This window comes from Pan troglodytes, chromosome 19, assembly GCF_028858775.2.
Source record: "Pan troglodytes isolate AG18354 chromosome 19, NHGRI_mPanTro3-v2.0_pri, whole genome shotgun sequence".
NCBI classification, from domain to species: domain Eukaryota; kingdom Metazoa; phylum Chordata; class Mammalia; order Primates; family Hominidae; genus Pan; species Pan troglodytes.
This window is the reverse complement of record NC_072417.2, coordinates 73,341,590-73,362,162: the sequence shown is the minus strand read 5'-3', so window position 1 is coordinate 73,362,162 and position 20,573 is coordinate 73,341,590. Positions and strand designations below refer to the sequence as shown.

Sequence of the window (20,573 nt, the reverse complement as noted above, 5' to 3'; positions counted from 1 at the left end):
CATGGTGGCTGATGCCTGTAATCCCAACAGTTTGGGAGACTGGGGAGGAAGATCATTTGAAGCCAGGAGTTTGAGACCAGCCTGGGCAACATAGTAAGATCCTGTCTCTACAAAAAATTGTTTAAATTAGCTGGGCAAAGTGGTGTGCCCTGTAGTCTCAGCTACTCAAGAGGCTGAGGTGGGAAGATCTCTTAAGCCCAGGAGTTCAAGGCTGTGGTGAGCTATGATTGTGCCACCATACTCCAGCCTGGGTAACAGAGCAAGAGCTTGTCTCTTAAAAAAAAATAAAAAGTGAAGGAAACCATTTTTTAAAAAAGGAACAGTGAGATAGAACCTTTATGAAACATTCTTGATTTAATTTTCCATTAGAAGGATTAGCCTTGCTTCCATGGCACCCATTACAACTTTTTCAATTCTCTTTGAAAGATAACATGAGGCCAGGTGCAGTGACTCATGCCTGTAATCCCAGCACTTTGGGAGGCCGAGGCTGCTGAATCACCAGAGGTCAGGAGTTCGAGACCAACCTGGTCAACATGGCGAAACCCCATCTTTACTAAAAATAAAAAATTAGCCATGTGTGGTGGCAGGTGTCTGTAATCCCAGCTACTCGGGAGGGTGAGGCATGAGAACTGCTTGAACCCAGGAGGCAGAGGTTGCAGTGAGCCGAGATCGTGCCATGCACTCTATTCTGGGCAACAGAGTGAGACTCTGTCTCAAAAAAATATATAAAAGAAAGATAACATGAGAGGCAAGATGTGTTGTTGCACTTTTAGTAGGTATTCTTTGTAACTCTTGTGCTGATCCTAGATTTTTGCTGCTTCTATAAATTCCACTAGATTTGTTGGTGCTATTCAAAAGCACAAAAGTATGTATAGTAAGTGGCTGCCTGCTTAATGAGCTATGCTATAAAAACTTTCTAAAACTCAAATTTTCATATTGTGGCTTAGGACAATAGAGATTGACTTGAATACTATACTTATATGCTTCTGAATCCTAGAACTGCGTATTTCAGATGCTCCAAATTTGGTTTTAATTTGAAATTTTATTCCTTGCTAATTAGTTGTGAAATCAATCATTAATCATTTTAAAATTTATAAAAATATGCTTTCTTGCTGTAATCTTACAACTAATCCTAAAATGTATAATTGGAGAAATTTGCTCTTTTGTTTTCTTTTAGAGATTATCCTTTGCTTGCTGATTGTAAAAGATTTGCTTGCTATGTGTTCAAAAACTGATCACGGGTTGGGTTTTGTTATGCCATAACATGATGTTCATCTTTCTCAAATACTCAATTTATTACAGCTGTTTACTAGGCTCTTTTATTCCTTTTGAAGTGACAAGTATTCAAACCTTCTTACAGTTACAATTACTTAAATGTAGCCTTTTCTACAGACAAAGCTATAGAAGTCATTGTTTTTTAGGTGACTTTTTAGCCTGCCTTAGATGAGGGGATTCCTTTTCTGAAGTTCTAAAAAAGTAGATGATGCACATATTTTCTCAGCTTTATTTAGTGGGGAAGACTCATTAAAAGCATTTTTCAGGAAGAAAAAAGCTAACTCATGATTGAATGGGTAGAAAATTATTTGGAATGTACATTATATTGATAAGTTTATATTTTTAAGTTGGGTTGCTCAATAAAATACAGCCTCAGCAGAGAAGACTATTTTAAACCACAGTTTTGTGTAGATTTTTGGCGGGATAGTTAACCAGGGTTTAATGATGTTTTTTTTTTTTTTTTTGCCACCTCTCTTTGATTTCCATAATCTCTTGTCATTTCATACCCCTCCTCTTTTGAAGTATGTAGTGAGACTTGATATATTCTTCCTTCACTCTTAACTCTTTTCCCCTGTATTACCACTCTTCTTGTTTCTACCTTTAGCCCTTCAGGAATTTAAGGTCATGTCTGTCGTCAACTTACTGGGTGGACAGGCTAATACGATTTTATTTTTCCTTATTGGGCACTTGTTTATTTGGCCATGGGAAACTTCTTGGCTTCAATTTGAAACTCTGTTTTGACCAAATGTGGTAGCTCACACACTTGTAATCTCAGTTTGTAATCCCAGAACTTTGGGGGGCCAAGGTGGGAGAATTCCCTGAGCCCTGGAGTTCAAAACCAGTCTGGGCAACATAGAGAGACCCTGTCTCTACTTGGGAAGCTGAAGTGCGAGGATCACTTGAATGAGGGAGGTTGAGGCTGCAGTGAGCCATGATTGCCGCACTGCACTACAGCCTGAGCAACAGAATGAGACCTTATCTCAAATAATGATAATAAAAAACTCTGTTTGGCTATGTAGAGTCTATACCTATTTAGAATTGTATGTCAAATTCTCTTTTTTTAAAATTGATATGTAATAGATATACATATGTTTTCTGGTACAGTTGTACCACTGTGCCAGATAATTGAGCTACTTAATGACTGAAAGTGATGGGATTAAGTGATTCAAAGAAAGTTTAGGAAAGTGGACCAGGTGAATCCAATTATCTATCTGTGGGATTCAAATCCCATCTCATTTTACCTCCTCCACTGAGTTTTTTTTTTTTTTTTTTAACTCTGTCTTAATTTTTTTTTCACTGAGTTTTATTTCATTTTGCTATTGACTGTGACTCAGCTGAGTGCAGCCAGATATCAATGCCAATTGTTTTCTGGCATGTTCCTACTCTTCTTGGTATCCAAATATTGCCAATAATTTGGACCTTGGGCCTTGGGCCTTTGCTCATCTTTTCAAAGTTGAGGCTTTGGACTCACTTTAAAACACCTGGAAGGCTGGGCTTGGTGGCTCACACCTGTAATCCCAGCACTTTGGGAAGCCGAGGCAGGTGGATCGCTTGAGCCCAGGAGTTAGAGACCAGCCAGGGCAATATGGCCAAGACCCTGTCTCTACCCAAAAATGTACAAAAATTAGCCAGATGTGGTGGCGTGCGCCTGTAGTACCAGCTACTCAGGAGGCTGAGGTGGGAGGATTGCTTGAGCCCTGGAGGTGGAGGCTGCAGTGAGCCAAAATCACAGCACCGCACTCTAGCCTGGCAACATAACAAGACTCCATCTATTAAAAACAAACAAACAAACAAACAAACAAAAAGAACTTGGGTCTCCTGCCTGCATTTTAAAGCTTTTTGGTACTCTTCATTTATAAAATTATTACACCTGTAATTCTCATTTCTCATTATTATTTCCTAAAATAGTATGGTCCCCATTGCTGAGAGGGGTGCTTCTTTTTCACATCTGCCTTTTTTCTTACTGTGATTACTGTAACCATAGGAAATGTACCTTCTCCGAATGCACCTTTAAAGCGGGTATTAGCCTATACAGGCTGTTTTAGTCGAATGCAGACCATCAAGGAAATTCACGAATATCTATCTCAAAGGCTGCGCATTAAAGAGGAAGATATGCGCCTGTGGCTATACAACAGTGAGGTAAGAGGCATCTCAGAGTCATGGAGAGTCTGATTGTTGGTATTTGTTTAATTTTAAATAGTAAAAGAAATTTGCTAAACTTCTTTGTATTGTTCCAATTTTAGTACATATGTTGCCAAAGAGCACAAGGCTAATTAAGTGTTAAATCATATTTCATGAGTATGGGATTTTACCTATAGTAATTATGCTAAAAGCCATGTCTAGGATATCAGTGAAAAGTTCATCTTTTAAGTTACTATATGTATACTTGTAATATTTGTCTCTGAGATCCATAATAGCAATTGATCACCATGGACAGTACTATCTTTCAAAGATTATTGTTGCATATAAAGATTACGTGTTACAAAGATTATATGTTACATTATAAACTAATGGTGTGGCCGAGCACAGTGGCTCACGCCTGTAATCCCATCACTTTGGGAGGCCGAGGTGGCTGGAGCACCAGAGGTCAGGAGTTTGAGACCAGCCTGGCCAACGTGGTGAAACCCTGTCTCTACTAAAAATACAAAAATTAGCTGGGCGTGGCGGTGGGAGCCTGTAGTCCCAGCTACTCAGAAGGCTGAGGCAGGAGAATTGCTTGAACCCAGAGGCGGAGGTTGCAGTGAGCCGAGATAGTGCCACTATACTCCAGCCTGGGCAACAGAGCCAGACTCCATCTTTAAAAAAAAAAAAAAAAAACACTTATTCATGTAACCAAACACCACCTGTTCCCCAAAAACCTATTGAAATTTTAAAAAAAAGAAAGATAATGCTTATGAAGTACACATTGTCTTTCTGTCATACTGCCACCTAAGTTATAAATATTTATGAACAACTATAGTAGGCCAGATATTTGTGATATGTTATATAACTACAAAGAATTTTTTTTTTAATTGTTACTCATTTTTATCTCTGTATTTGTTTCAAGTTTACTAACCAAATAACAAAAACATTTCCTTCTCCTTACGCAGAACTACCTTACTCTTCTGGATGATGAGGATCATAAATTGGAATATTTGAAAATCCAGGATGAACAACACCTGGTAATTGAAGGTACAAGATGGAAGCATGCATCTATATTAAATTTTCAAGGGGAAGAATTTAAAGAGTTACTAATAACCCATTTTATAATTTTCTCCAAAACAACTATTATTTGATTATTATGTTTTTATGATAAAGAAACCCTTTGGAAAAAAAAGAAAAAGAAAACCCTTTGAACTCTTATGTAATCCTACCATACAATTTAGATTGCTTTAAAGGGAAAATATTCTGTTTTCAGTCATTGACTGACAAAGAATGGGAATGGTAGATAAAAAACAAGTGAATTCAGTTTACACATTTATAGTTCCTTAAAATTTTCAAGTTGCTGCTTTGAGTTTGAGTAAAAAGAACAACTTTCTTGCATAGTTAGTAGCACAGGCTTTCATTAGTCACCAACATTGACTACTCACTGACAGAGCTACTTGTATATTCATAGATTTACACACTGGCATGCACATGCCATTAAAAACTTTTTAAGTCTATCTTTTCCCATCAAGTTTTGTGGCAACGTTGTTAGCTGCCTTTGTATTAAAATGAATAGGCCGGGCGCAGTGGCTCACGCCTGTAATCCCAACACTTTGGGAGGCTGAGATGGGTGGATCACTTGAGGTCAGGAGTTCCAGACCAGCCTGGCCAACATGGTGAAATCTGTCTCTGCTAAAAATACAAAAATTAGCTGGGTGTGGTGGCACGTGCCTGTAGTCCCAGCTACTCAAGAAGCTGAGGCACGAGAATCAGTCAAGCCCAGGAGGCGGAGGTTGCAGTGACTCAAGATCACATCACTGCACTCCAACCTGGGGGGACAAAGCCAGACTGTCTCAAAAAAAAAAAAAGGAATAAATTACTCTGACAGTTGTTACAATTTAAGAAAGAATTGTAATTTCTAATGTTTTAAGTATAAGAAATTCCATTGTTTCTGAACTTTAATTACTTCTGTAGATGGTTGAGTATAATTTTACTTCAAGTAGGTAATTGAGGGATAAGATTATTCAAACCAAGTGACTTTAAAGTCCTCAATATGAAGAGTAGGAATGGTTTTAGAGCCAATTACAGGCATGTGCTGCAAAAAGATGTTTGTCAACAAAAGACCTGTATACAGCAGTGGTCCCATAAGATTATAATACTGTATTTTTAGTTGTGCCTTTTCTATGTTCTAACATGTTTAGATACACAAATACTTACCATTGTGTTACACTTGCCTGCAGTATTCAATACAGTAACATACTGTACAGGTTTGTAGCCAAGGAGCGACAGCCTATACCATACATAGCCTAGGTTTGTGTAGGTACACTCTGTGATGTTCACACAAAGACAAAATCACCTAATGATGCATTTCTCAGAATATAACCTCGTCGTTAAGCAATGCATGTACTAAAATTAACTAGATTTTAAAACTTCTGATTTAGGAATAAGATGTCTTTAAAAAAAAAAAGCAATCGAATGGGTATAAATTAGATAGATAAGAAATTAACACATTCCTATCTGTCCTTCCAGTTCGCAACAAAGATATGAGTTGGCCTGAGGAGATGTCTTTTATAGCAAATAGTAGTAAAATAGATAGACACAAGGGTAAGTCTCCAGTATTATTTTTTAAAGAGATTATTTTAAATGTATTCTTTTTTTTTTCTTCTCTCAACTATTAAAGTGCTAACAACTTTTGGTTTTCTAGTTCAAAAGTAATTAGGGCCTTCTTCTTTTTCTTTTTTCTTGAAGCAGCATTTGATGTTGGCAAACCCGCCATCAAATTATTTTCTAAATTTCTTTCTAACTCTGCAATTAAATAATTTATATGTTTTAAAAGACATACTAGAAGAAGAATTGTTTGAATTATTTTGAAAAATCATAGCAATTAAAAAGAATAATTGCTGCTTCTGGGTTACAAATGAGCATGGATCATCACTGTTGCCAGACACTCCATGAAAAGCCTTCTCTAGCATTTCAAAGACCTGCTAGAGAATTATTAGCACCATTTAGCTGATTATGAGAGTTATAAAAAACCTTTTCATTGAATATAAGTAACTGTTTGTGCCATGGCATATTACTACAGCTAAGCTTTGGTTCTCATATTGTTTGTTCCAGTTCCCACAGAAAAGGGAGCCACAGGTCTAAGCAACCTGGGAAACACATGCTTCATGAACTCAAGCATCCAGTGTGTTAGTAACACACAGCCACTGACACAGTATTTTATCTCAGGGAGACATCTTTATGAACTCAACAGGTAATCTTTCTGGAGTCACTGGCCTCTTAACCTGTGACTTTGATATAAACCCAATATCACCTAAATTTCCTCTTTTTTCACCCTGCGGGAGAAAGATTTTATCTTATTTGCCCTATTTAATATGAAATAGGCCAAGGAATACATCTCTTGTTTCAAAAAGAAAAGATATTTTGATGTGAGATGCTAGGCATTTTTGCGCCCACATGATTGTGATTTATGAGAATCTTTGGCAACAAATTTTCCTCTCAAACTTCTAGGACAAATCCCATTGGTATGAAGGGGCATATGGCTAAATGCTATGGTGATTTAGTGCAGGAACTTTGGAGTGGAACTCAGAAGAATGTTGCCCCATTAAAGCTTCGGGTAAGCAGGTTAAAATAATATAAAAGTATTTAATTCCTAATAGTTGTTTAATCATTTTTCTCTACTTGTTTTTTGTGTTTAGCCTTTTAACTTAATAAATGTTTTTGGATCCTTCACTTGGTATAAACAAAAGGTCAAATTCTTTTGCTTGTTTAAATATATGCAAAATACTACTGTATATGTAGTGGGTAGGATAAAGACCAAAGGTACACTCTAAATTCGGGATGTCATTCATTTTACTAATTTGTCAAACATCTTATATGAAGAGTAAACCTTTTTTGGTAATACTTCACTATTAGCAGTATTCTAACTGCAAGGTGGACCTCAGAGTCTTATTAATTACATCCAATCCAATCCATTTTCAACGTAACTAAGATAGTTCTATCTGTAGAATACAAAGAAGTAGGCTGGGCACAGGGGCTCACGCCTATAATCTCAGCACTTTGGGAGGCCGAGGTGGGTGGATCACTTGAGGCCAGGAGTTCAAGACCAGCCTGGACAACATGGTGAAACCCTGTCTCTACTAAAAAAAATTAGCCAGGCATAGTGGTGCATGCTTGTAATCCCAGCTACTTGGGAGGCTGAGGCACGAGAAACGCTTGAACCTGGGAGGTGGTGTTTGCAATGAGCCAAGATCGCACCACTGTACTCCAGCCTGGGCAACAGAGTAAGACTCTGTCTCCAAAAAGAAAAAAAAAAAGTAGAAGGATGAATGAATGAAACTAATGAATATAAGTTTTATATTAATATCAGATGTAGTAGATTTTAGTGAAGTTAGGATTATTCATTATTTTTATTTAAATACAAAGCAAAAGCTTTTTATATTACAAATTATTAACTATAACAGCTACACATTTGACTACTTACCTCTTGCCAGGCACTATTCTAATTAATTTATATCCTCAAAATAATTCTATAATATAATGCAGTTAATAAAAGTTAGGATGCAACAAGACCAGAAAATGTAATTGTTGAAGACAACATTATATTATATAAAATAATATATACACATATTATTTTATACATGTTATGTATTATTATATACACATTATTTTATGCATATGTTATGTATATACTATGTACCTATAAAATATACATATTTTATATGCATATAAAAATGTAAAACGTTATAGAACAGGATGTCTTTCAATGTGAGCAAACGCTGTTTTAATATTTCTGTCTTAAATAACATCTGTGTGCCTGAAGAACAGTTTGCTTACATGATACTGAACTGAGGACACAGTATTGCACAGTATTGGCCAAAATACTTCTCTTTTTTTGGGGGGGGTCATTTGACATTAAGATTCAAAAGATTTCATGATTATCCAAAATATATTTGTTGAAATAGAGGCAGACTAAGTACTATACTATTTATTTTCTTACAATGGCTCTGATTGGATTATAGGACATATTCATTCCAAATTTTATGGGTAGGAAATAATGACTGTGACTTCTCTTATATTTATAGTGGACCATAGCAAAATATGCTCCCAGGTTTAATGGGTTTCAGCAACAGGACTCCCAAGAACTTCTGGCTTTTCTCTTGGATGGTCTTCATGAAGATCTTAATCGAGTCCATGAAAAGCCATATGTGGAACTGAAGGACAGTGATGGGCGACCAGACTGGGAAGTAGCTGCAGAGGTTTGTCAGTTTTGAGTTTCTAATGTAAGCAATAGACAAAATGTTCTGGCCACAAATACATGTAGCACAACTTAAATGCAAACTAAACTATTCTGAGATCAGAACTTTACTGCAAAAATGAATGAATTTCTATTTCTGTGCTTAATTCTTATGCAATAATGCCAAAACAAAAATACGTTTAATGAAAATAGAAAACTGTTGCCATTTCATATTGTAAACTTTATGGGACTGGATGTAGGAATAATTATCCAGTGGAATTTAAAGAGTCCCCATAATTGCTAAAGTAATGGATACAGTGACCTATAGGCATGCTTTATACTTGTTAATGGACAAATAACTTTAATATTTACCATTGTTACCTTGATAAGAACAAATGAAAAATAGGATTTTCCATCTCAATTTAATATTTTATGTTAAATGAAGAGTAAGGATTATATTCTTTACCTTTAAATCCAATATATTTAACTAGTTTCTTTGAATTTATATAGAAATGCCTCTCTTTTGGATTTTGAGAGAAAATTCTCATCTTTTTTATTGCTAGGCCTGGGACAACCATCTAAGAAGAAATAGATCAATTGTTGTGGATTTGTTCCATGGGCAGCTAAGATCTCAAGTAAAATGCAAGACATGTGGGCATATAAGTGTCCGATTTGACCCTTTCAATTTTTTGTCTTTGCCACTACCAATGGACAGTTATATGCACTTAGAAATAACAGGTAGGTCAGAAAGTTCTGAAAAATTACTTGACTCCATTAAATTTACTTTATTTAAATAGCCTGAATTTGTAAGCATAGTCATTTGTTTACAAATAAAGACCGGTAGTCAGCATATTATAATTGAGCAACCTAATTTTAGGCATGACTTGAGGTTTGAAAGATGTAGATTGGGGCATGTTTTTTTGGTTTCAAATATGCCAGCAACTCTCTTTAAAACCCTGCAAAGCCACTCATACTTTTATGTCAGATGAACACCAAAAAAATACTGATTTCACTTAATATTATCCCTAAGTACCATCTGTTTTAGTGTTTACACATAAAATAAAAATTCTAGGCTGAAATATTTGCTATTATATTTACAGGTCAGATATATCTGTACACAGCATTTAAGACTTTCAATGAAACCTGCATTTTACCAATAAAAGATCTTTTCTCTTTACTAGTGATTAAGTTAGATGGTACTACCCCTGTACGGTATGGACTAAGACTGAATATGGATGAAAAGTACACAGGTTTAAAAAAACAGCTGAGTGATCTCTGTGGACTTAATTCAGAACAAATCCTTCTAGCAGAAGTACATGGTTCCAACATAAAGGTAATATTAACTACTCTAAGAAACTTTTGATTCTATCCTCCAAAGATGACATTTTTCTCAATTATTATGATCAATTGTTAGGTTATGTGACCAAGAGAGATACTAAAACATAACGAAAACTGAACAACAACAACAAAAAATGCCAAGTTTTCCAACCCAGAAACTTAAGAGTTTTCTACCAGAATAAAGGGATAATACTGATGGTGGTATTTTTGAAGAAGGGAAACATGTAAGGCTGCCTATATGGAGTGTTCTAGCTGTGTCACTGTAGTATAGGTTTCCACCAAAGACTGCTGCTGTTACCAAAGACTGCTGCTATTACCCTTGACAACTCTTCTGTATTACCACTGTTACTAGAATTCTTCCTAGGTTAAAGTATTTTATGTATTTATGAATGTGTGTTTTTAGTATTTATGAATATATATACTTGGTCTTTTAACACACTAAGAAATTAAGAGTAAAGACAAATTGACACCAATCATGTCTTTCTACATACCAGCTGGGGAAACAAATAATCTAATAAATATATTGCCTACTCTAAATTAAGCTCCTGCAACTGGTATTATTTATATTCATCTTTGGGATTTCTGAACACACTCTCACCTCATTGACAATTTCTTAATATGAAATGCAAAAATGGAGTCTCTGAGGGTTGGAATTTAGATCCCTGAAACGGACAAAACTGAAGTCAGTCATATATAACACACTTCTTCCTGTGAAAAGAGATAATAGTTCGAAAATTGAGGTTAGTTTTCCGTTATTTTTATCAAGCATTCATCCTTTATGTAGTTGAAAAATTATTCAATCATCTCGTTGGTTTTACGGATGAAAGCGCCTAAGACATTCTTTTGAAATATGTTAGAGAGAGAACTTTTCCATTTTATCTGAAACATCTCCCCCTTCTCATCTTGCTGCTGTTTCTGTAGAACTTTCCTCAGGACAACCAAAAAGTACGACTCTCAGTGAGTGGATTTTTGTGTGCATTTGAAATTCCTGTCCCTGTGTCTCCAATTTCAGCTTCTAGTCCAACACAGACAGGTAAGATAGAACTAGAACTCCTTCTCATGATTGCTCCTTTAAATATTTGTCTAAGAGTTGTCATCTTTTTTATATTTGTTCATGCTGAGGATATTATAGCAGAAGAATTTTGGAACCCAAGGGAAACCTTACTGATTATTCCATATTTTTTCGACGAGAAACCTAAAATTTAGAGAACCCAAGTGACTTCAGTTAGATAGGTAGTCGTTAGCTAATATACTCTTGGAATTCAGATCTCTTTGAACTTTTACCTAATACTAACATGGCAACAGCTAGTATGAGAGGAACATACTACCAGAAAATATAAACAATAGATATAGCTAGAAAGAAATCCAATATTATATGTAATTTAATGTGGTCACTCACTGAGTCCTTTTAGCCACTAGTATGCTTTGTCTATTCCTTATATTACCTACAATTAGGTTAATTAGGCTAATTCCCCAACTATAAAGGGCTTTATGAGGCTCCCCTCATTGATGTGTAGTAGGTAGATAGTCCTGACGGTGAGTTGGTGGATGTTCTAATTTTAGTTTTAGTTTAGAGCATCACTGTCCAATAGAATTCTGCAGTGGTGGAAACTTCTGTGATCTTTGCCATCCAATACAGTATCCACCAGTCACGTGGACTGTTAAGCGCTCGAGATGTGGCTAGTGTGAGTGAGAATAATGCATTTTTAATTTTTATTTAATTTAATTTATTTATTTTGAGAAACGGTCTCACTCTGTCACCCAGCCTGGAGTGCAGTGGCATCATCTTGGCTCACTGCAGCCTCTGCCTTATGGGCTGAAGCAATCCTCCCACCTCAGCTTCCCAAGTAGCTGGGACTACAAACGTGTACCACCATGCCCAGCTATGGTGTATCTTTTGTAGAGATGGGTTTTCACCATGTTGCCTAGGCTGGTCACTAGCTCCTGGGTTCAAGGGATCTGCTACCTCAGCCTCCCAAAGTGCTAGGATTACAAATGTGAGCTGCCTCATCCAGCCTAATTTAAATTTTAAATGCAACATCTGGGTAGAGGTTACTGTATTGGACAGTGTCTTCAAAGGCGAAGAGAAGGAAAAGAAAACAAGTGGTAGAACTGTTTGTGTGCTACAACATTGTGCTGATACAGGTTTCTGCAAAAATTCTGCTTAATAGTTTCCAGCAGTTACTCTTTCCTTTTCATTTGGCCAAAAGTGTGAGTTAGGGAAGTAAAACTGGAAAATTAAAATCTTCCAATAAATCTAGAATTATTTATACTGTGATTTCTCCCTGCCCTGTGTTAAGAGACTACACTGTCTCTGGTCCTCAGGATACTTGAGAAAAGAGCAAAGATGAAAATACCACAAGCTTATGATGCTGTACTTATCTTTGAATTTGTAGATTTCTCCTCTTCGCCATCTACAAATGGAATGTTCACCCTAACTACCAATGGGGACCTACCCCGACCAATATTCATCCCCAATGGAATGCCAAACACTGTTGTGCCATGTGGAACTGAGAAGAACTTCACAAATGGAATGGTTAATGGTCACATGCCATCTCTTCCTGACAGCCCCTTTACAGGTTACATCATTGCAGTCCACCGAAAAATGGTTAGTTAAATGTTAGGCAACTCACTGCCAGTCTTGCTAGTGTCATTTGTGAAATAGTCATTTTCTGTCTTTGCAACATCATTGAATGCATTTTCTTCTCTTCTTTTCTTTAATTTTTTAAAATTTAATAATTTTACAAATTTTATTTTTTTTTACTTTTTTATCCTGTCCTCAAAATCTGTTGCTGTGAATGCATTTTCAATGTATTATATATGCTAATATAAGTGATCAGAGCCAGGATTTAGTATTACTCATGGTGGCTAATGTATGAAATGACATTCCTTATCCGTATATTAAGAGGCAACAGGATAGTCAGTGCATCTGAGTACTACTTTCTTTAGAAATTTGTGTCTCCTGGCCGGGTGCAGTGGCTCACACCTGTAATCCCAACACTTTGGGAGGCTGAAGCAGGAGGATCACCTTAGCTCAGGAGTTCAAGGCTAGCCTGGGCTACATAGTGAGACCTCGTCTCTTCCAAAAAAAAAAAAAAAAAAGACTTTTTTTTTTTTTAACTAAGCAGCCATGATGGTGTGTGCCTATAGTCTCAACTACTCTGGAGGCTGAGGCAGGAGGATCACTTGAGACTAGGAGGTCAAAGCTGCAGTGAGCCATGCTTGCTTGCCCCACACATTCCAGGCTGGGCAAGACCCTGTCTGAAAAAGAAAAGAAAGAAAGAAAGAAAATGGCCAGGTGCTCACACCTGTACTCCCAGCACTTTGGGAGGCTGAAGCAGGGGGATCACCTGAAGTCAGGAGTTTGAGAACAGCCTGGCCAATGTGGTGAAACCCCATCTCTGCTAAAAATAAAAAAATTAGCTGGGCATGGTGGCATGCGCCTGTAGTTTCAGCTACTCGAGATGCTGAGGCAGGAGAATTGCTTGAACCCAGGAGGCAGAGGTTGCAGTGAGCGAAGATTGCGCCACAGCACTCCAGCCTGGGTGATAAAGTGAGACTTTGTCTCAAAAAAAAAAAAAAAAAAAAAAAAGTATCTCCTAAGCCAGACATGTTTAGGAGGATCCCTTGAGGACAGGATTTTGAAGCTATAATATGCTATGATGCTCACACCTGTAAATAACCACTCCACTCCAACCTGGGCAATAAGTGAGACCTTGTCTCTAAAAAAATTAGAAAAAAACAAAAACCAACACACACAAAATTTATGTTTCCTGTGTGTTTGTGTAGGTATGTATATCTTCACTGCCACATAAATGCGGATGGCTTCGGAAAAGTTTTTTGTTTTGGGGTTGGTTTTTTTGTTTTGTTTTGTTTTTTTTCTTAGAGGATACAAGAATGTTCTTGAGGAAAATCAAGTTGTGCGTAATTCCTCTCTTGACAGTCTAATATATAACTATTGCATTAAAGGTTGACTCTTTGGTAAAAAAGAAAAAGGAAGGTTTGAAAACTGTGGTCAGTGGATAATTGTTAAAGAGGTAGTCTTCGGGTATAGTGGCAACTTGGTAGAGTAGAAAGGGCACTGAACTAGGAATTTAGCAACCTATGTTTTCGTTCTAATTCTGCCACTAGATAGCTGATTGAGCTCTTTGGACTTTAGTGTCTTAATTTTATAAAGTAAAGGAAAGGCCGGGCACAGTGGCTCATGCCTGTAATCCCAGCACTTTGGGAGGCCGAAGCGGGTGGATCATGAGGTCAGGAGTTCGAGACCAGCCTGGCCAAGATGGTGAAACCCCGTCTCTATTAAAAATACAACAATCAGCCAGGCATGGTGGCACACGCCGGTAGTCCTAGCTACTCAGGAGGCTGAGGCAGGAGAATCGCTTGAACCTGGGAGGCGGAGGTTGCAGTGAGCCGAGATCGTGCCATTGCACTCCAGCCTGGGCGACGAGCAAAACTCCGTCTTAAATAAATAAATAAATAAAATAAAGGAAAGCAGGGCTTCTAGATCAAGTAAATTGATTGTATAGCAGCAACAAGAGAAAATGAAATTGTAATAAAGGTACTGTATTGGTTTCTTAGGACTGTTATAACAAATTACCACAAATTTGGTGGCTTTAAACAACAGAAATATATTCTTTTTTTTTTTTTTTTTTTTTTTTTTTTTTTTTTGACAGTCTCACTCTGTCGCCCAGGCTGGAGTGCAGTGGCGTGATCTCCACTCACTGCAGCCTCCACCTCCTGGGTTCAAGCAATTCTCCTGCCTCAGCCTCCCAAGTAGCTGATACTACAGGTGCACGCCACCATGCCTGGCTAATTTTTGTATTTTTAGTAGAGATGGGGTTTCACCATGTTGGCCAGGATGGTCTTGATCTGACCTCATGATCTGCCTGCCTCGGCCTCCCAAAGTGCTGGGTTTACAGGTATGAGCCACTGCACCCGGCCCAGAAATTTATTCTTTCACCTTCTGGAGGCCAGAAGTCTGGTGGCTCCAGGCATTCTTTGGCTTGTGACTGCATAACTGCAATCCCTGCCTCTTCATATAGCCTTCTCCTTCTCTCTGTCTTTCTCTGATAAGGATACTTATTGAATTTAGGGCCCACCCAGATAATCCAGGATGATCTCATCTTGACATCCTCAACTTAATTACATGTACAAACATCCTTTTACCAAATTAGGTCACATTTACTGGTTCCAGGGGTTAGAACATGAATATATGGATATACTGTTTTAGAGGCCACCATTCAACTCAACTACAGATATTATTTATCTTAGTATCAAAAAAATTAAATGCTGAGAAAAAATTAAGTACCTAGGAATAAACTTTAAAAATGACACATAAGACATCTATATAGAAAATAAAATATTGATAGAAATTAAAGAAGACTGAAATATTGGAAGGAATAAACCATGTTCATGGATTAGAAGACTCAATATTTTAAGATATCAGTTCTCTACAAACTAATCTACAGATGACTTAATGCACAATCCCAATAAAAATGCAAAGTCTGCGTGTGTGTGTGTGTGTGTGTGTGTGTGGTGTGTGATTTGATAAGCCGATTCTCATATGTGGAAATACAAAGCACCAGGAATAACCAAGATACTCTTGAAGAAGAATAAGATATGAGGATATCATCAAGATTGGATATCATCCAGATATCAAGATTTATTTCACAAAGATATGATATTTAAAATAATGTCATATTGGTACAAGAAAAGACAAGTAGACCATTGGGATAGAATAGAGAGCCCAGAAACCAGTTCACAAATGTATGAACACCTGATTTATAACAAAGATAACATTGCAGAGTGGTGAGAGAAAGACAGTTTTCTCAGCAAGTGGTGCTGGGACAATTAGATATCCATATGAAACTTGGCACCTACCTTTCACCACAATTCCAGGTGTTCTATAGAGCTAAATTTGAAAGCAAAACAATGAAACAGCCCTTGGAAGATAACACTGGTAAATACATTCCTGACACTACTCATATAAAAGAAAAGATTAAATTGGACTTCATTAAAATTGATAACTTGGCTGGGTGCGGTGGCTCACGCCTATAATCCCAGCACTTTGAGAGGCCGAGATGGATGGATCACAAGGTCAGGAGTTCAAGACCAGCCTGGCCAATATGGTGAAACTCCATCTCTACTAAAAATACAAAAATTAACTGGGCGTGATGGTGGGCACATGTAGTCCCAGCTACTCGGGAGGCTGAGGCAGGAGAATCACTTGAACCCCAGAGGCAGAGGTTGCAATGGGCCGAGATTATGCCATTGCATTCCAGCCTGGGCAACAGAGCGAGACTCCGTCTCAAAAAAAAAAAAAAAAAGTGATCAACGACACTAGTAATCAGTGAAATGTAAATTAAAACAATATTATGATATCAGTGCACTCACCTGAACAGGTAAAATTAAACAGACTGACAGGGTTGCTAAGTAGAGCAACAGGAACTCTCATACCATGCTGATGAGAATATAAATTAACTTTATATTTAATTATAAATAATTTTAATTATAAATTAAATAATATAAACAACTACTTTGGAATACAATTTTCTAGTTAAAGATAAGCAGTTCTACCTGTAGGTATCCACCCAAGAGATATGTGTACTAGGAGATATGTACAAGAATATTCGTAGCACCATTATCTATAGTAGCCCCAAAATGAAAACATTGCATGTCCATTAGTTGTAGAAGGGATTGGGAAGTTGAGATATATTAAGATAATGGAACATTATACAGGAATGAAAATGAATGGATTTGTAGTTATATCGAGTATAAATGAATCTCGTAAACCTAATGTTGATGGAAAGAAGCCAAACACAAAAGAATTAGGCTAGGCACGGTGGCTCACACCTGTAATCTCAGCATTTTGGGAGGCTGAGGTGGGCCGATTGCTTGAGCCCAGGAGTTTAAGACCAGCCTGGGCAACATGGTGAAACCCCATCTCTACAGAAAATACAGAAATTAGCCAGCGTGGTGCCACACACCTGTAGTCCCAGCTACTCGGGAGGCTGAGGCAAGAGAATCTCTCAAGCCCAGAAGGTGGAGGTTGCAGCGAGCTGAGATCACACCACTACGCTCCAGCCTGGATGACAGAGCTAGACCCTGTTTCAAAAAACAAACAAACAAAAATGAATTAAGTAATTCTATTTATAAATATAAAAACTTTTAAAACAGGGAAAATGAAATCTAGTGTTTATTTACTTGTGCATAGGATATAAAACTGTAAAGAAAAGCAAGAAAGTGATTACTGTAACATTTAGAATAATAGTTACCTTTGTGAGGAAGGGAGAATTTGTGATTTGGAGGAAGCAAATGGGAGGCTTTTGAGTGCTCGCTATATTCTGTTTCTTAAACTCAGTGATAATGGAAAGCTAGTTGCTTTGTGATAATTATTTGAAATGTACTTTTTTTTTTTTTTTTTTTGCAATGGAGTTTCACTCTTGTTGCCCAGGCTGGAGTGCAGTGGCAGGACCTCAACTCACTGCAACCTCCGCCTCCTGTGTTCAAGTGATTCTCCTGCCTCAGCCTCCTGAGTAGCTGGGATTACAGGCATGCGGCACCACGCCTGGCTAATTTTGTATTTTTAGTAGAGACAGAGTTTCTCTATGTTGGTCAGGCTGTCTCGAACTCCCGACCTCAGGTGATCCACCCACCTTGGCCTCCCACAGTGCTGGAATTACAGGTGTGAGCCACCACATCCAGCCAGAAATGTACCCTTTTACCTCTGATTTTTATTTTTCTCTGCATTAGTAGCCCTTGGCTTAAAATTTCTTTCTTTTTTTTTTGGTTGAGACAGAGTCTTGCTGTTGTCGCCCAGGCTGGAGTGCAATGGCATGATCTCGGCTCACTGTACTCTCTGCCTCCTGGGTTCAAGTGATTCTCCTGCCTCAGCCTCCCGAGTAGCTGGGACTACAGGTGCCTGCCACCATGCCCAGATAATTTTTGTGTTTTTAGTAGAGACAGGGTTTCACCATATTGGCCAGGCTGGTCTCGAACAACTGACCTCATGATCCGCCCGCCTCGGCCTCCTGAAGTGCTGGGATTACAGGCATGAGCCACTGCACCTGGCCCTGGCTTGAAGTTTCTAACCATGTTAATAACTGGGAGTAGAATTTATCTCAGTAGTAACTGAGAAAGTATGGGCCCTAGGGCACTAGGAGAAGTTCCTTAATGAGAGGATGAAAATTGTGTGGGTTTAGCTACGTTTTAAAATTTTATAAAATATTTGTACTGAACTCTGTCTGGATTTCTCTGGATCTTATAATAATAGTAACATATGAAATAGAGGCTTAAAATTATGTATTTAAGCGTAAATGAAAATGGCAAAATAAAATGCTTAATAATCTGAATAAAGACGGGTCTTTTTACTTAGAAACTAGCTAACTTAACCCCTAATGAGTTGATAAGTTGTTGATTTAGCTTTTCTAACTACTCAATAAATACCAAACTTCTTAGGGAATTAAATGTTCAAAGGTTCAGCAGCTTTGGATAACCTTGAACTCCCACCAACCATTCCATTATACTAAATGTTTACTTAACAGCCATTTCCAGGATAATTCTGTGCAGTATCTCTATATTAAGGAATATCGTAAATATCTCTTTAACGTACTCAAAGCAAATTTTAAAAATTTTACCTTACTTTTATCCTATCCTGTATTTAAAAAACAAACAAACAAAAAAGATTAACATCACTTAACTGCTTTTAGGAAGGTGGATAAGCTTGTTATAAAATAGAATTACTAGGTTTCACAAATCTCCAAAACTTTGGAAATTGCCACTCCAACAACCACTATCAACAGCTTATCCCTAGAAAACTATAGTTGAGAGAGTCTTTTTTTTTTTTTTTCCACTGGCATCTTTTCATTTCTTTTTTTTTTTTTTTTTTGAGACAGGTCTCACTCTACCTTCCAGGCTGGAGTGTAGTGGCACGATCACAGCTCACTGTACCCTCAACTTGCCAGACTCAGGCAATCCTCCCACCTCAGCCTCCTGTATAGCTGGGACTACAGACACATGCCACCATGCTCAGCTAATTGTATTTATTTCTTTATAGAGATAGGGTCTCCCTACATTGCCCATTCTGATCTCAAACTCCTGGGCTCAAGGGATCCTCTTGCCTCAGCCTTCCAAAGTGCTGGGATTACAGGCGTGAGCCACCACACCCAGCTTACTGGCATATTTTCTGGAGAAAGAAAGAGTCTTAATTGTTTAAAAGCCCTTAGCTATGAAGCTATTACTAGTTTTTACATGTGATTCAGTATATGTGAGAAATGTTTATCAGAGAAAACTGTGGTTTGAATATATTAATTGCTGAAACCCAAATTTGATAGAATAGGCAACAACTCTAAAACTGGCAATACCTCAGCCCTTTTAATGACTCCACTGTAACCGTTCTCTTTGTGTCAATAAAGATGGTTTTATAAATACAGAGAAGAATGTGATAGTGACTGATTTGAAATGGTGATAGTGCCTGTCATTGGCAGGCATTTAGAAGAACTAAAGGGAGGAATCAGAGGCCTGTCTTCTGAACTCTCTATTCTCTTGTTTGTACATACAGATGAGGACAGAACTGTATTTCCTGTCATCTCAGAAGAATCGCCCCAGCCTCTTTGGAATGCCATTGATTGTTCCATGTACTGTGCATACCCGGAAGAAAGACCTATATGATGCGGTTTGGATTCAAGTATCCCGGTTAGCGAGCCCACTCCCACCTCAGGAAGCTAGTAATCATGCCCAGGATTGGTGAGTTCAGGGGATCCATCTAAACCTGTGGTTTCCAAACTCTAGAAAAATAATCTATATGAATTCTACATGACTGATAGGACCCAGCCTATGTCAAGTTAACCACTCTTGGAAGAACCACTCAGACAGCATACAATTCAACCATTTGGTTTGATATTTGGAGTAGGAGAGACGATATAGCTTCCTTTTGCCAAACATTCTAGTGTCAAATAATCCTTCCATTCTCTAATCTTTTACCTGGATTCATCCTGCTAATGCTTCAAGTAATATCCTGTCTTCTGTGTTGCAAAAGTAGAGAGTATGAATTCACCAGGAAATATGTATAATCTCAGTCCTCTGAAATTCAGAATGAGAGTGATTGCATACGTGAACTCTGAAAAGTCTCATGATACAAAAAATAATTCTGTTGGATTATTTCCATACCATGTCATTCTTTTTTCTTTTTCCCTTACCATGTCATTTTAACGTGAAGTAATTTCATAAATCTAGATAAATATAATTAACATTTTCTGTTTTCTTTCCCTTTTTCCTACCACTGTTCTATTTGATTAGTAAATGCATTTACTCTGAATAATTTTTGGGATTTTGATGATGTCTTATTTTTATCTCAATCAAATTGTAGATCATTTTCTTTTCTTTTCTTTTTTTCCCTTTACAGCAGAGTTTTGCTCTTATTGCCCGGATTGGAGTGCAATGGCACGATCCTGGCTTACTGCAGCCTCCACCTCCTGGGTTCAAACAAATCTCCTGCCTCAGCCTCCCGAGTAGCTGGGATTACAGGCATGCACCACCATGCCTGGCTAATTTTGCTTTTTTGGTAGAGATGGGGTTTCTTCATGTTGGTCAGGCTGTT

General features: G+C 37.6%; 1 protein-coding gene across 19 annotated transcripts in view; it reads left to right on the top strand.

Annotated features, from left to right (window-relative positions):
- Positions 1-20,573, top strand: part of USP32 (ubiquitin specific peptidase 32) — a 214,314-nt gene that overhangs the window by 173,611 nt on the left and 20,130 nt on the right. For 16 of the 19 annotated variants that reach the window (XM_063799084.1, XM_063799082.1, XM_063799080.1 and 13 more), the window contains 11 exons: positions 3,260-3,414; positions 4,365-4,446; positions 5,929-6,003; positions 6,514-6,652; positions 6,910-7,015; positions 8,484-8,657; positions 9,199-9,373; positions 9,817-9,968; positions 10,895-11,006; positions 12,370-12,581; positions 19,536-19,720. In XM_063799084.1, the coding sequence (XP_063655154.1) occupies positions 3,260-3,414; positions 4,365-4,446; positions 5,929-6,003; positions 6,514-6,652; positions 6,910-7,015; positions 8,484-8,657; positions 9,199-9,373; positions 9,817-9,968; positions 10,895-11,006; positions 12,370-12,581; positions 19,536-19,720 (1,567 nt within the window). The remainder of the gene's footprint in view (positions 1-3,259; positions 3,415-4,364; positions 4,447-5,928; positions 6,004-6,513; positions 6,653-6,909; positions 7,016-8,483; positions 8,658-9,198; positions 9,374-9,816; positions 9,969-10,894; positions 11,007-12,369; positions 12,582-19,535; positions 19,721-20,573) is intronic. The other 3 variants (XM_063799086.1, XM_063799085.1, XM_063799093.1) reach the window with 1 other exon arrangement.